General features: G+C 48.1%; 1 protein-coding gene across 1 annotated transcript in view; it reads right to left on the reverse strand.

Annotated features, from left to right (window-relative positions):
- The window catches only part of ZSWIM6 (zinc finger SWIM-type containing 6), an 81,639-nt gene extending 69,611 nt beyond the window's left edge, over positions 1 to 12,028 (reverse strand). The window contains exon 1 of the mRNA XM_069962731.1: positions 11,432 to 12,028. Within this exon, the coding sequence (XP_069818832.1) occupies positions 11,432 to 11,972 (541 nt within the window). The 5' untranslated portion in view covers positions 11,973 to 12,028. The remainder of the gene's footprint in view (positions 1 to 11,431) is intronic.
- Positions 12,029 to 13,814: the final 1,786 nt, after the last annotated feature.

The raw sequence follows: 13,814 nt of genomic DNA on the forward strand, positions 1-13,814 counted from the left end.
AGGACACAAGACAGACGACGCAAAGAGTGGCTTTTACTAAAATTGGAACACAGATTTTTGCATTTTGTTGTATTCTCTGTAGGAGAGTGGAAGGCAGACCACACACACCGGGATCAGGCATATCATTAAAGTGACTGTACCACCAGGCCCAGCCTGAAGCACTGGAGGAGGGCCGACCCACCCTTAGTGGGAGGAAACCCTAGCCCCTCTATGATAGGGTTCCATTGATTGTAATGGAGTCACGTCATGAAGGGGCTGGGGTTTTTTCCCACTAGGGGTCGGTCAGCCCGCCTCCAGTGCTTCAGCCTGGGCCTGGTGGTACATTCTGATAATGTGTGGGTTCTCCTTATGCTATTAAAACAGCTCCAACTTATCCAGATAGACTGTCCAAGGAGGCATCGGTGGCATCTGGTGCCAAGACATTAGCACCAGATGCTTTAAATCCTGTAAGTTGTGAGGTGCAGCCTTGTAGGCGCAAACTTGTTTTTCCAGCACATCCCCGAGATGCCTGATCAAATTGAGATCTGAGTAATTCTGAGCACAAGCATGACAGCAGTCATGCCTTTCATTTAGGACAAATGACATCAGGTTTTGTGCTCAAATCCCCATCAATCTCATACCCTGCAGACAGGGCATCATCTTATTTTGGGGCAACCCATTTAAGCTGATCATACACACAAAGACAAGCATATATCTTTCATTCACCACTATACACTATGCATGCATTCTCTGCCGACAGCCTATTTGCAAGAACAAAAGGATCAGGAAATTGAAATCTAACATGCCGATCCTCTTTTTCTATGTTGGGGGGAAAGGCAGAAGCAATCATACAGATTACATAGCTGGTCCCACCAAATGTTATGGCCAACCTCAGACGACTATTAAATTCCTGGGGGCTCAGCCCCTTCCTGAATAAGGAACACTTGAGTCGGGAAGGATCAGCCACGTTTTGAGGTCATACGAGACCCATCACATTTACATGACAATTACATCTAATAAATTCACAGTACATAGGGAAATTGGGAGGAAAATGTGCTGGTTGCTGGGGATCCTCCAGGGTCCAGAATTAATTCTACTTTAGAAGGAAGGGATGAAGCACAGAAGAGCTTTGATTATGATTTTGTTTACTCTGCGATCTTCCTGAATTATTAACAAATACATTATGCAGTCCTGTTCTCCTCGGAGCGCACAAAAAGCCCACTGTTATAGACCGCTTGGCAGCCATTCATTCAGGCAATGGGTGCTGCTACTTTAAGGATTAAAAAGCTCTAAAAGCCACCATTCATCAAATAAATCTTTCACGTCCCAACAGCCAGTGAATGTTTCCTGGATCGTACAGATGTGCCATGTGCCAAGGGCTGGGGAGCTTGAGATGACCTCTTAAGAAATACATTTTCGACTAGAGTGCAAAAAACAAGAGCACTCACAAGTCACGGGAGGGTAAAACCTGATCTGATAACTGGAGCTGCAGTAAAATATAACATAAATAAAAGTAATAAACATGTAATAAACTGGAGCTCACGGCGGTGTCACCCTCCCTGTGCCAGCTGCAATTCAGGATATCACTGATAGGGTGTGGTGCCCATGAACCCTGCTTTGTCACTATGTTGGCAAAAATGACAGCGGCCCTCTAAAGTCTACATTACAGCTGTGGGTGTGATAACTATTACCAGTGAGGCTAGGGTCAGACGAGGACATTTACAATGCACTTTATTGACTCCATAGCTTTCCAACCTGTGGCTCTCCAGCTACTGCACAACTACCACCGTGCCCCGACTGCTGAAGGTTATAACATTAAGCTAGCCTGAACGCCAGGCTCTTATCACACGTTAAGCCACTTTGCTACCATTTTAAGACAAGTGTCACACTAAACAATTTATGTCAGTATTATGAGGTGGAATATCATCGTTGTGTCACTTGTCTAACGTAGGTCAGTCTTGAATAGGTTCGATGAATATTAGTCCAAACCTCAATATGGTTCCCTAACAATTTCCAGTGGCATAATAATATTCACATCACATCAACAGGAAGGGAAAACTGATGCTTGTGCCATTAGGGAACATACGGGTAACAACTGATTGTTATGTCACCTTCAAATTTCAAAAGGGACTGTCCTACCACCACCACTTATCCCTTATACACAGACTAGTAAACCCACCATTAGGACCCCCTGTGGTTTCAAGGAAAGATTAGTGAACTTGGTGAGTTTGGGTTTGTTCGAACCATCGACATTTGATTCACGGTGGCTGGAGAATATGGCTGCTGCCCTAGGGCTGCCAGGAAAACCTAGGGCAGCATTCAACTTCTCAAACCAACAGCAGTCAAATGCTCAAAATCAAGCAAACACAAACTTTCTGCACTGCCATTATGTATGGTCAACAGGACATCACTTGACTGTGTTCAGCAGTTCCACAAAAAGCTGCTCTGCATTCTGGTGGATTATGGACTTCGGGTCGGCATATCAGGCCCAAGTGGCCAGACCCAACAATTACACACATACCCTCTATTAAATCTATTTCATATGGAGCTGTAATAGAGGACCCACTCTGCTCCTTTGAAACACAAGGGGGGGGGGGGGGAGCAAAATGTTTAATTTCCTAGCCCTATGTTCCTCAGAAAGGGAGAGCCTGAAATGCTGCAACACGCAGCATCTCTTACCACAGCAGAGCCCGTAATCTGGCAGGATGTGGTACATTGAGGAAGTAAGGAGTCACATGGGATCCTGCTTCCCTTCGATAATGGGATGTGAGGCTCAGGAGCACAAGAGGAAGCGCACTGCTGACAGACACTGACAAAGGGCTGTAAAGGGACCCCATGGGCAATTTCTTCACTTCCCATGACTGCTGCTTTTACAACTTAAAAAAAAAAAAAAAAAAAAAAATTGAGCAACAGCACAAAGAAAAAACGAAAAAAAAAAAAAATCCAGTACAGGAAGCCAACATGCCACTGGTGTACCGAGACAAAGGGACACCTAACAGCACAAAGGTTATGGAACCAGTAACATACTGGGGAGATTTAAAAGGGGTTATCCTAAGATCAGAACTTGTCACCTATCCACTGATCACAAAGATGGCTCCTTCATATAAAATGATGCAAAAACTGAGCGTGTGCATGGCGGCCATATTTACTTGATGGATAGCCAGAGTGTTGAAGGGGGTGGTGCTCACATACTTATGACCTCTCCACAGGACTGGTGATAATCTAATCTGGGAATCCTATTTAACCAAACCAACGATGCAGGAGTGAAGGTGCTGTCAGATTTCAATCTTTTCCAATATTTGTTAGTGTAAAAAAAAAAAAAAAAATTTTTTTTTTGTTTTTTTTTTCCCCTTTCCTAGTGTTAATCTCCTAGTAGCTCCAGAGGTTGAAAATCTACACCTTCCATTATAGTTTAGGAGAACAAGTCTACTGTAGATAACCAGCATTATCAGAAGCAACAACCACCAATAGGAAAGCCAATCTAGTTCTCTGGTTATATGCGGGCGACCAACTTTCTGGAATCTGCCAGTAACCCTATGGAGCACAATACACTAAAATAACATATCACCCCCACATCTCTTCACACATACTTAAAGTGTTAGACTGTTTTACAGAAGGAAAAACAAATGACAGCATTTTTAGTCATCTTATTTCTGCACAAGATAACATCTCCTTACAAGGCCTCCCGACAAGGGGGGTACCAAGAGGACAAACCCTTTAAGCAAGCATCTAACAGGCTTCACAGGTTCAGGGTTACAAAGCAGACATGGGTGAACTTGTACGGCAGAAACAATCCACAACAACATTCCAGGTTTCACAAAGGGTTGACAAAACTTCAATGATATATAACATAGACGCATGTTCATATCCGCCATGAATGCTATCCCTAGACATGTATGAGTGCGCCCTATGGCTGATTCGATTGTGCCTTATGAGCAGCAGCTGACAAAACATGATATACATGTTAAACATGTATTGCTCACAACCACCAATCACAGCTGTCAAATATTCCGGAGCCTTAGTAAAATGAAAGCGGACCTGTGATTGGTTGCTATCAGCAAACCCCACTCTAAAACTGCTTGATAAATCCTGTGTTAAAGGGTCAGTGATCAGCCGATGAACAAGAAATCTCTCACCCATTGGCAGATCACATCTTTTGGACAGGCATTAAAATCATTGGTAGTTGTCCACACATCTTGCCATGTTAACCAGAATGCATGGGTGACCATCGCAAAGTTACCAAACCACAAGAATGATCCAGGCATTCATGCGGCCCAGTCACGCAATGGACTGAGCCCTGTAAAGCCTTCTCAAACATGCACTGATCTTCGCGTTCATTGGGTCATGAAAATGGCCCTTGTTGTAGACAATCTGACAAGCCTTGTAATGCCAATTACATTGCAGAGCCCAGATAAAGAAAAACTACCCAACTGTGAGAACATAGCCTAAGGGTCCTATTCCACGGGCCGATGTAGGCCCGATTAATAATGTAAACTAGCACTGATCTGCCAGATCGGCGCTCGTTTACTGGGCCTATTACATGGCCCGATAAAAGTTTAGCGAGGGCTGCAGGGACATTGTTACCAAGGTCCTTGCAGCCCTTGTTTAAACACCATACTTTACCTAAACATGTTGCAGGGCTTCTCCTGCGCTCCTTCCTCCCGCTCCCAGCAGCAGCTTCGGTGCGGCCTGTCTGAGCTGAGAGACTGCTCAGCCAATCGCTGGCCACGGCGGTCCAGGCCAGTGATTGGCTGAGCGGTCTGTCAGCTAAGACAGGCTGCACCGAAGCTGCTGCTGGGAGCGGGAGGAAGGAGCGCAGGAGAAGCCCTGCAACATGTTTAGGTGCTTGTGGAATTGCTGGTCACCTGCCGCGCATCGCTATTCAACGTAGCAATGCGTGGAATAGCATTGATTATCGCTCTGTGGAATAGGACCCTAAGGCTAAGTTCACATAGTAAAACTGGTCTGTCATACTGGCAGTCTAAGGGAGGCTCGCATGTCAATTCTTCCGCGCGGAGGAAGGAGGCGCGCAAGCCTCCCATAGACTGCCAGTATGAAACGGAGGGTTGCGGGATTCCACAGCGGAGAACTACACCGCAGAATTCTGCCAGTTGTCCTCTGTGTGAAAGGAGCCTAATGCTACATTAAACACTTTACATAGTGCAGTCTGTGGCCGCAGACCCATGACCGTGGATGTGTTTACGCAGCTCTTGCAAATTTTTTTAATTTTATTTTTTTTTTTGCACCACAGATAACAGGCCCATAACACGTATGGACTTGTGAACGGAGCCATTCAAATGGATGGGTCTGCAGTTTGTCTAATTGCAGCCCATAGGGCTCCTTCACACATGGCTTAAAAATACAAAAACCTTGCATTTTTCCAGAAAAATAACCCTTCATGAGCTGTACATCACATGAATGTGGCAGGCTACTGTCAATGTACACCGGCCTACACCATAAAGTGACTGCCAACACTATATCTGGTCTTTAAAAAAGGTGGCAGCACACCTCTATTAGCCGTCAGGCATCTGAATGCTTTGCTCTTCTCATACACCTGATCATCCAGCTATATACCCACAGCATTTACAAAGACAACGTGCTTGGTGCCTATGCCACGGTGCAATTGTGAATTCTGTACAGCTTTACAGATCACTAATTCCTGTGTTAATATTTAATACCCCCATAAGAGCAGACCATGTAGACTGCATGTTTCATAGAGACACACAGGAAGATCACTAATAAAAAAAAACGGCTTTGTCATGTAACCCATCGGTGAGAAAAAAAAAAACGACATTGCCATGGAAAAGAAAAAGGTATAGAAGAAAAAAACAAAACAAAAAAAAAAAAACAACCACCTAAGTGCAGTAGTCAGAACCAGTACCAGTGACTACGGTAATGTGTAAGACAGCACCATAATGGAGGCCTGGCCCCAGAACTGCCACCATTCATCACCAAGCCTTGAAGTCAGGCACAGTCCAGGGAATGCATTGATCTCCAGGGTACACCAGGACCTCTCAAGGTTGAAGATAACACTGTATTTTTGGACAGTAGCATATTAGAGCAATGATGGAGCTCGGCATAGTTTGTGAAAGGTCATTAGAAGTGCACTTGAAAAGGCCTGGAGAAGCCTGGGAAACGTAACGGAGTGGAAACACAACCAAACACACAGGCAAGTCAACATTTCAACAAGTCTTACTTGGCATTATCTAAAGTAAATGAGTTCAGCAGCCGGCCTGTGTGCCTTGTAAACTCTGTCGCAACAACCGTGACATTTTATGGAAATCCCAACAGACAGGAGAGACATCAAGAATTAGTCACAACGACCAATCACCAGACTGAATGAGTAGTCATGACTTATGGCCCTATTCCACGGAACGATTATCGTTCGTTTTCGGACGATATCGACCGCTACGGACGATAATCGTTCCGTGGAATAGAGTGCAACGATCAGCCGACATCGTTCATGTCGGCTGATCGTTGCAGTCGCTTGTTTTTCAACATGTTGAAAAACAAGCGACTGATATAGCAGCGATCTGCTGCCGTCGCTCCGTTGAATAGGAGCATCGGCAGCTGACGCTGCTATATCCTATGGGCTGCCCGGACGATCAGCGATCCTCCGAGCAGCCCCCCCGCAGCTCCCCGCCGCCCCTCCCGCTCGCTGCAGCCGCGTTGAATAGCGGCAGCAGCGAGCGGCGAACGAGGAGCAAACGAGCGCTAATAGCGCTCGTTTGCTCCTCTAAAACGACCCGTGGAATAGGGCCATTAGTCCATGGGGTTGTCATATCCACCAGTCACCTGCTCACTTATTAACACAATGGACAACACAATTTATATACAGTGGCCATAATGATTTTTTTTTACATGGGGGGCACCTTCTATTGCAGCTGTCAAAGTAATTGCAACATTTAAGAGAACTTAGCAATTTTACTTTCCTGACATATGTGTTGGGTGAAAGGTCCCCACTACAAATCCCATAGCAGTCTCAGAGCCAAGCTGCCTGTGTGCACAAAGGGCCCTATTCCACCGGACGATTATCGTTTGCATAATCGTTAACGATCTCTAACGACCGCTATTGCGAAAGACCTGAAAACGTTCACTTATTTCCATGGAACGATAATCGTTACTTATGATCGTATATGCGATCGTTTTTCTTCGCCATTTCGTTCGTATCTACTGTGAACGACCGAACCACGTCTTATTCAATGAGAACGATTTGCGAACGACCAACGATAATAGGTTCAGGTCTTATAAAGCGATCAACGATTTCTCGTTCAGTCGTTAATCGTTACCTGCATTTCAACCGAACGATTATTGTTTAGATTCGAACGATTTAACGATAATCTGAACGATAATCGTCCGGTGGAATAGGGCCCTAAGGCACTGAGATAAATCAGCATGGCTGGAGGCGAGCAGTGAGGGAAGACTGCTCATTTCCCTTTAGTTTGCATATATGTCAGGGCAGAATCAAAAAGGGACATGAATAGCAGTTTTCCTTATGGGAAATTTTCCTGGATGGAGACAACTGCGGTCAGCCCTGCTGCACCTCCCCCCATCAGTCAGCACTTGGGACCCTCTGATCATCCTGACAGATGGATCTGGTAATAACAGAACCAGGTGTGCTGACAGAGGATACGAGGGGCCGGAGGCATACGTTCAGTGGTCTGAACTCCAAGCCAAGAGTAGATTACAAGGCCTCATACCTATTAATAAAGGGTCAAATACCAGGGATGATGACGTCCGTAATGCCAGAAGATGTTCCTACCTACTGCTCATTTGAAGCAGACAAGCCACAGAGCAGCACCATACACACCGACACTAGGCCGTGGTCATATCAGTGAGCCTCTGGATAATGATACCAAGGTGTAGCCATAGATCACTATGCTTGTATGACCAGAGAACAAACCATAATGTGTGCTGTGCGGGTCAGTCTCTAACATCCCACAGCCTAGTGACTATGCAGCACATCTCAAGCATTAATGAAATCTTATGTTTATGGTCTGGATAACTTCTCTATTCCATCAGCTGGGTGTTGCCCGCCTTGCCAGTGATTTAACCAGTGGCTCATCTGACACCACATAGTGTTCCGTACAGAGGAGAATGGGCGACGGGATCTGCAGACAGACATGTTTGTTTACACCATGCAGGCTTAGAACCACAGCGTGTATACACGTCCTAGACACAAGGCAGTCTGCTTCATCCGCCGGCACATCATATGGCATCAGTAGAGAATTACATACAAACCCAATATTAAAGCATCAGTATGTTCCAACAATGTAAGACACATTCACGTTGAATCCTGAGGCAATTAAAGGGAAGGCCCAGGAAACGAGTCTCCGGGCCCCGACACCTGTCACTGTGGTTATACCCGGACTAATTCACATTACCAGATACCGGCGTTGTGCCTTATATTACTGAATGTTTGACGGCAAAGGAAATTGGCTTAGCCGAGTGCAGCCAAGCATGCATCCAGTGCATCAGAAGCTGCCACAAATCACAATGCTGCAAAACACACACAAAGAGCAAGAGATTCATGAAAATCTATACGACAAATGGCGCATATGTATACAAGATCAGCACGAATGCTTTACAACCGATGGTAGACTAAAAAACCCAACATACATTGCCAGAAGCCGCCGGAGGAGGAAGAGAACCATAATGTAGATTGATTCACGGTCTGACACACAAACGGAAAAAAAAAGGCTTCAAGGGATACATTATATAACGGCTGGTCATCTGGTTATACATTGCCAGGACAAGGTCTGCTGATTCACCGACAAAGCAGCTGCCCAGGGTGTTATCTGATCCATACAGATACATTGCAATTCCAATCCGCACATCAGCCCTGTCACATTGAGATATTCACGTTCATCTCGTCCCTACAGACACCCAGGTGACAGCTCACCGCCGAGTCACATGTGACTATTTACCATCCCTACCACTCCGGGTACCTCATCTACACCATAAACCCACCCTTTAAGTAAACTATTCTGTAGCCTCCAAACCGGTTGTAAAAGCGGAAGAAAAAAACAAACAAAAAAAAACAGGTAGATTTTATCATCTTTCACGTGAAGACGACGCAGGAATCCATACTATGTAAAGGCTTTGCCCTTGGTATGAGAAGGTAACAGACGCTGCCATCTTGACTTATGTAATACAAAACAGCCAGGCGGACAACAAATCTGCCTGGAACGCAGGCCATCCTGATACCATAGAACGCAGACTGATTTAAAGGGGAAGTGTCCAAACACCTGGTTATTTCACAAACATAGCAGAGCTGAACGTGCAATCGCAACACATCAAGAAGTGGCGTCTATGTAAACCCATGACGTCTGTGTATATATCAATGTTAATCGCCCTTCTCCTGAGCCCAAGCACAGACCCCCTCCCTTAGTCGGATCTCTAGAATGGGCCCTCTCCTCCTCCTCTGCTTCTACGCCTGTCTCCAATAGACTGCAATCATTTTTTTTTTATTCTTTATTGCCCCTTGGCTTTATTTCTACAATGAATTCCTGGCTTAAAAAGCAATCCACTGATACTCCCTCCCCGTCAGCTCCGCCGTCATCCCTCATTGCCTGCGTGCAGAGTCAGGCACAGACAAAAACTCCTGGGCAATGCCAGCTAAAGAGGAGGGATCCCACAACTACAAGAATGTGCCAGAAGACTAATAAGAATAATCATAGGACCCTAAAGAGAAAGAAAGCCCAATAGGCAGGTGAAGCAGGCAACCAGCCCCAACAGGCCTTGGTGCCAATCACAAGATTTCAATGGACGTGATCACATGCAGAACAGATACAAAGGGAGAGTCCAAGTCAACACAAGTTTACACGTAGCTTATGTTACATTACTTATAACATCCAATCTAGCCTATAAAAAACAGGCTACTGGCCCTTTAAATCCGCAGCCTGCCCAGCTTTGTCAAGTCTCCTATTTAACCAGCCCTGAAAAGCAATAGAAGAGCCGCCTTTGTTTGGCTTCCTTTGGAGGAGAAGGGGGGGGGGGGGGTGACAGAAAACTGAAAAGACACAAATAAACATGAAAATGAGAACAAACCAGAAGACGCCCGATGGCTATTTGAGATGCACAAGCGGCATACGTGCCATGGACCCCCCACTCCGGCACACACACTCACACTCATGCATTGTTCACAGCAATTCAGCTCTGCACTATATGGTTTATTATCAGAATATTACAGGGCATCAGATTGTGCAAAGCCGCCCAATGACAACAGTGCCACCTAAACGGCATATTCAGACGCCAGATCCGGGCAGCCCCTCGCCTGGACTGCTGACCAAAGTAGCTGTCACTAAAATCTGTGCTAATAAGACGGTACGGACAAGGAACAATACAGCTAAAGGGATAAAAAGCCAGGAGGAGGCAGGAGCGGCGGGGAGGAGGTGGGGGGACATGAAAGGTGGGTATTGTTTTCACTCCACTCCCTTGTCCTGACAAGAAACAGCTCCATTCTGAGCTCGGCTGGCACAATGCAGCAGCAGCAGCACAGCCCAGGGGTGTGTGATCCGGCCTCGCCACCCCCTCTCCCTGGGCCTTTCACACACAATCCTGTCAAGGCAGCACAGCCCATCGGGAGGTGTGACCTCTGCTTTCTCCCAGACACCCAAATCTTAAAAGACACCTCCAGGCAATTAGTGAGGAGCAGTCCCCAGACAAGAGGAGGAAGGAGACTGCTTGGATTTAAAGGGACCGCTCACCCCATGCACAAAGCTGCTGCCAGTCTGCACAGAAATGCAAGATGGAGAAGACTATGGACATGGCTGATAACAGGGAACAATAGATGGCGCCAGATGACAGCTGCTAGCATGTTGTAGAAGCTATATAGATTATATACACACAGATTCAGCCCTAGATCCCTGCTCAGGAGTCCAGAGGGCGGTCCTATCAGAAATCTGTCACTAATTAGGACCTACTCATTACAATGCATGAGCTGCTGTATTCATTTCCTGCTTAGGAGTCCAGTGGGCGGTCCTACTGATTGACAGCTGTCACTCACGATAGAATGTAAATAGTTGACAAGTTGCATCCATCCCCCCCTGGGCTTCTAATCACACAGGACAGGTTCCACAGCATGGTGCTGCCAGCCATTTCATGGTGACAGGTGCCCTTTAAATGCCAACGTGACCAGCAATAGAATGGCTCCACTACAACTCCCAGCATGCCCTGCCAGCCTCCTGCATTGCTAGGACTGCCTCCAGCTGCCAGGCCTGCTGGGAGTTGTAGTTCTGCAGCCATGGCCAGGCTGTGCCCAGCAGTGCCCGGAGAGGCCACAACAAAGGAGGCGGCATCCCCCGCACGGCTCGGGCACCGGCTCCGCCGGCATTGTGCGGACTCGCTGCCTTTGTTCTCGGCGGTGATGGGGGGCTGCTGGTCACATGACGCCGGGGCCCTCCGGCTGACACCCCCGGGGTACATGACAGCTCTATGGCCGGGGACTCACCCACTTGCAGGACATTGTCCACGCAGCCGCCCTCCAGCAGAGCGATCCCCCGGCGGAAGGGCAGTCTGTTCTCATCGCTGCCGTCTCCTCCAGCACCGCCAGACACCACCGCCGCCACCGCGGCTACAGCAGCTGTGGCCGCCACCGAGGCCGCCCCAGTGGCAGCCGCCGCGGCCACCGCCGCCGTGTTCACCCCCCCGGAGGCGGCGCCGCCGTCCTCTCCCCCCGTGTTAAAGGACGAGTACATGCAGATCTCTCTCTCGCTGCGGGGGAAGGACCAGTAGACGATGCGGCGCTGCACGGGCTCGGGGATCCTCTCGAAGCGTTCCTCCACCCTCTGGAATGGCCACTTCTCTGCTACCTTGCGGGCCGCGATGTCCAGCAGGGACTCCGGGTTCTGTGTCTTTCCATGGGCCGAGCTACCGGCCCCGCATTGGGCTCCCCCGCCACCCGCCGCCCGCTGGCCCGGCCTGCAAGCCGAGCCGAAGCCTGGTCTGCAGCAGAGCCGTTTTGCGGGAGGCTGCTGACCGCGCTCCGCCATGATCGCACCGCTTCTGAGCAGCCAGCGGAAGTGGCCGCACGTTATAAACTGGGGGGAGGAAGGGCGAAATCGGCATTCAACACAGCGGAGCGCAAGCCACGCCCCTCCATCACGTGACCACGCCTCCCCACTGCATACCAACGCCTCTGTCAGCCATAGCCACGCCCCTCTATCGCATAAACATTTCTCTCCGATCACGTTACCACGCCTATTTGCCTCTCAGCCACGCCTCTATCTCGCCGAAACGCCCACTCCACACACTCACCACACCCATTTCTCACACTCGCCACGCCCCCGCCCTAGCGCTGCACGTAAGCGACCGAGAATTGAAAATAAGACGAAGTGTTGTGACGTCATGGGAATGGGCGTGTCTATTCTAATCGGAAACATAAATAGAGGAGTGAGGCAGGAAAGGATTGGAATTAGAACAGGAGCGGGGCAGCGGTGGGCGTGAGAGGGGGATTGGCACGGAGGAGGAGGGGGCTTGGCTGGCTTGTCCTTTGAAGTTCCCTGTGGCCTTTGATGTCGGACGTGACCGGGATATCGCACCTCCTGACGGGAAAATGAGGAGGACTCTGCGGAAGGGGATGTGGGCGTGGACTGTGGTGGATTGGGAAGGGTGGGCGTGGCCGGCTGAACCTTGTGACCTCGGCTGGCGAGGAGCCCCAGTGTTGGAGGCGGCGGGTGACGTCACAGCCCCTTTCAAAACAAAAGAAATGTGGCAGAGTCAGGAAGTGTGTGAGAGAGGGAGTGAGCGCTGACAGGAGGGAGGGAGCTCGGCGTCCACACCCCCACTCACAGACACGGCTGCTTAACCCCCTGGCTGCCGGCAGCTGTCACCACACTAGGCTGCTAGGCTATGTGTACATATATATACATAGAGTGATGCAGTGTGAGCTGCACACCCTACATAACAAGGCCTTTCCCTCCATTATAACTAGATCACTAGGGGCTAGCCAGGAGCAGGAGAGGCTACATGACAGATGAGGACAGGAAAACCTGCTCCTGTGTTCCTATTCTAAAGCCCTGTTTAGACCTGGCAGATTTTCTGCAGGTTTTCATTGCACATTTTGCATCAATAGCAAAGAAGAGGCCAGTGGAAGTGAGGGGGATCTGCAAGAGTGCCAGTATGAGGGGTTACCTCCACCTTCCTGGCATCTTAGAAGAATAATCCCCAGATGAAAGCTTACTCTGTCACCATCATAACACTTGTATGCAGGGACCAGTGGTCACAATAGTACAGCAATACTATTGCTCAACTTATACTTCCAAGATGACAGGGAAGAGGTATGAACATAGGTGCAACAATGCAAAGATTATATTGTAGCAAGTACCATTGTTATAGGGTAATCTGGCTCCAAGCATAATGAAAACAACAAAGACGTTATACTCACCTCCCCCCTGCTCCCCCTGCCAAGTCCTGGCTTTACTGTAGTGTCATGTGTGCTTTAACAAAACCTTTCTCCCTCTAGACGTCAATGCGGATGTTGCATGACCACTAGCTTAGCTCTTCTCCAGATGGAAGAAACCTATAGGTAGCTATCCTGTAAGTCATTGTCATGTCTTTAAACATGGATTTTAGCCAAGTCAAAGTCTCCTACAGAAGTGAGAGACAGCCACCTGTAGACGTCTGTTTCCGGGGTCCATCAGATAAAATACAACATGTGGAAGTGAATGCCTTGCATGAGATCATGGATGGAACATGATGGTTGTTCCTTAGGAAAGCTGTGTTTAGCCTGCTTGTTTCTGGTAAGGAAAATCAGGCCTTTGTGTGATAGACCTCATGGTCAGGTCTCCCAGGCTTTCTACAATTCCCTGATTTCCTGTCCAAGAAGGCAGAAA

The sequence above is a fragment of the Dendropsophus ebraccatus genome, chromosome 3 (genome assembly GCF_027789765.1).
Source record: "Dendropsophus ebraccatus isolate aDenEbr1 chromosome 3, aDenEbr1.pat, whole genome shotgun sequence".
Taxonomy (NCBI): domain Eukaryota; kingdom Metazoa; phylum Chordata; class Amphibia; order Anura; family Hylidae; genus Dendropsophus; species Dendropsophus ebraccatus.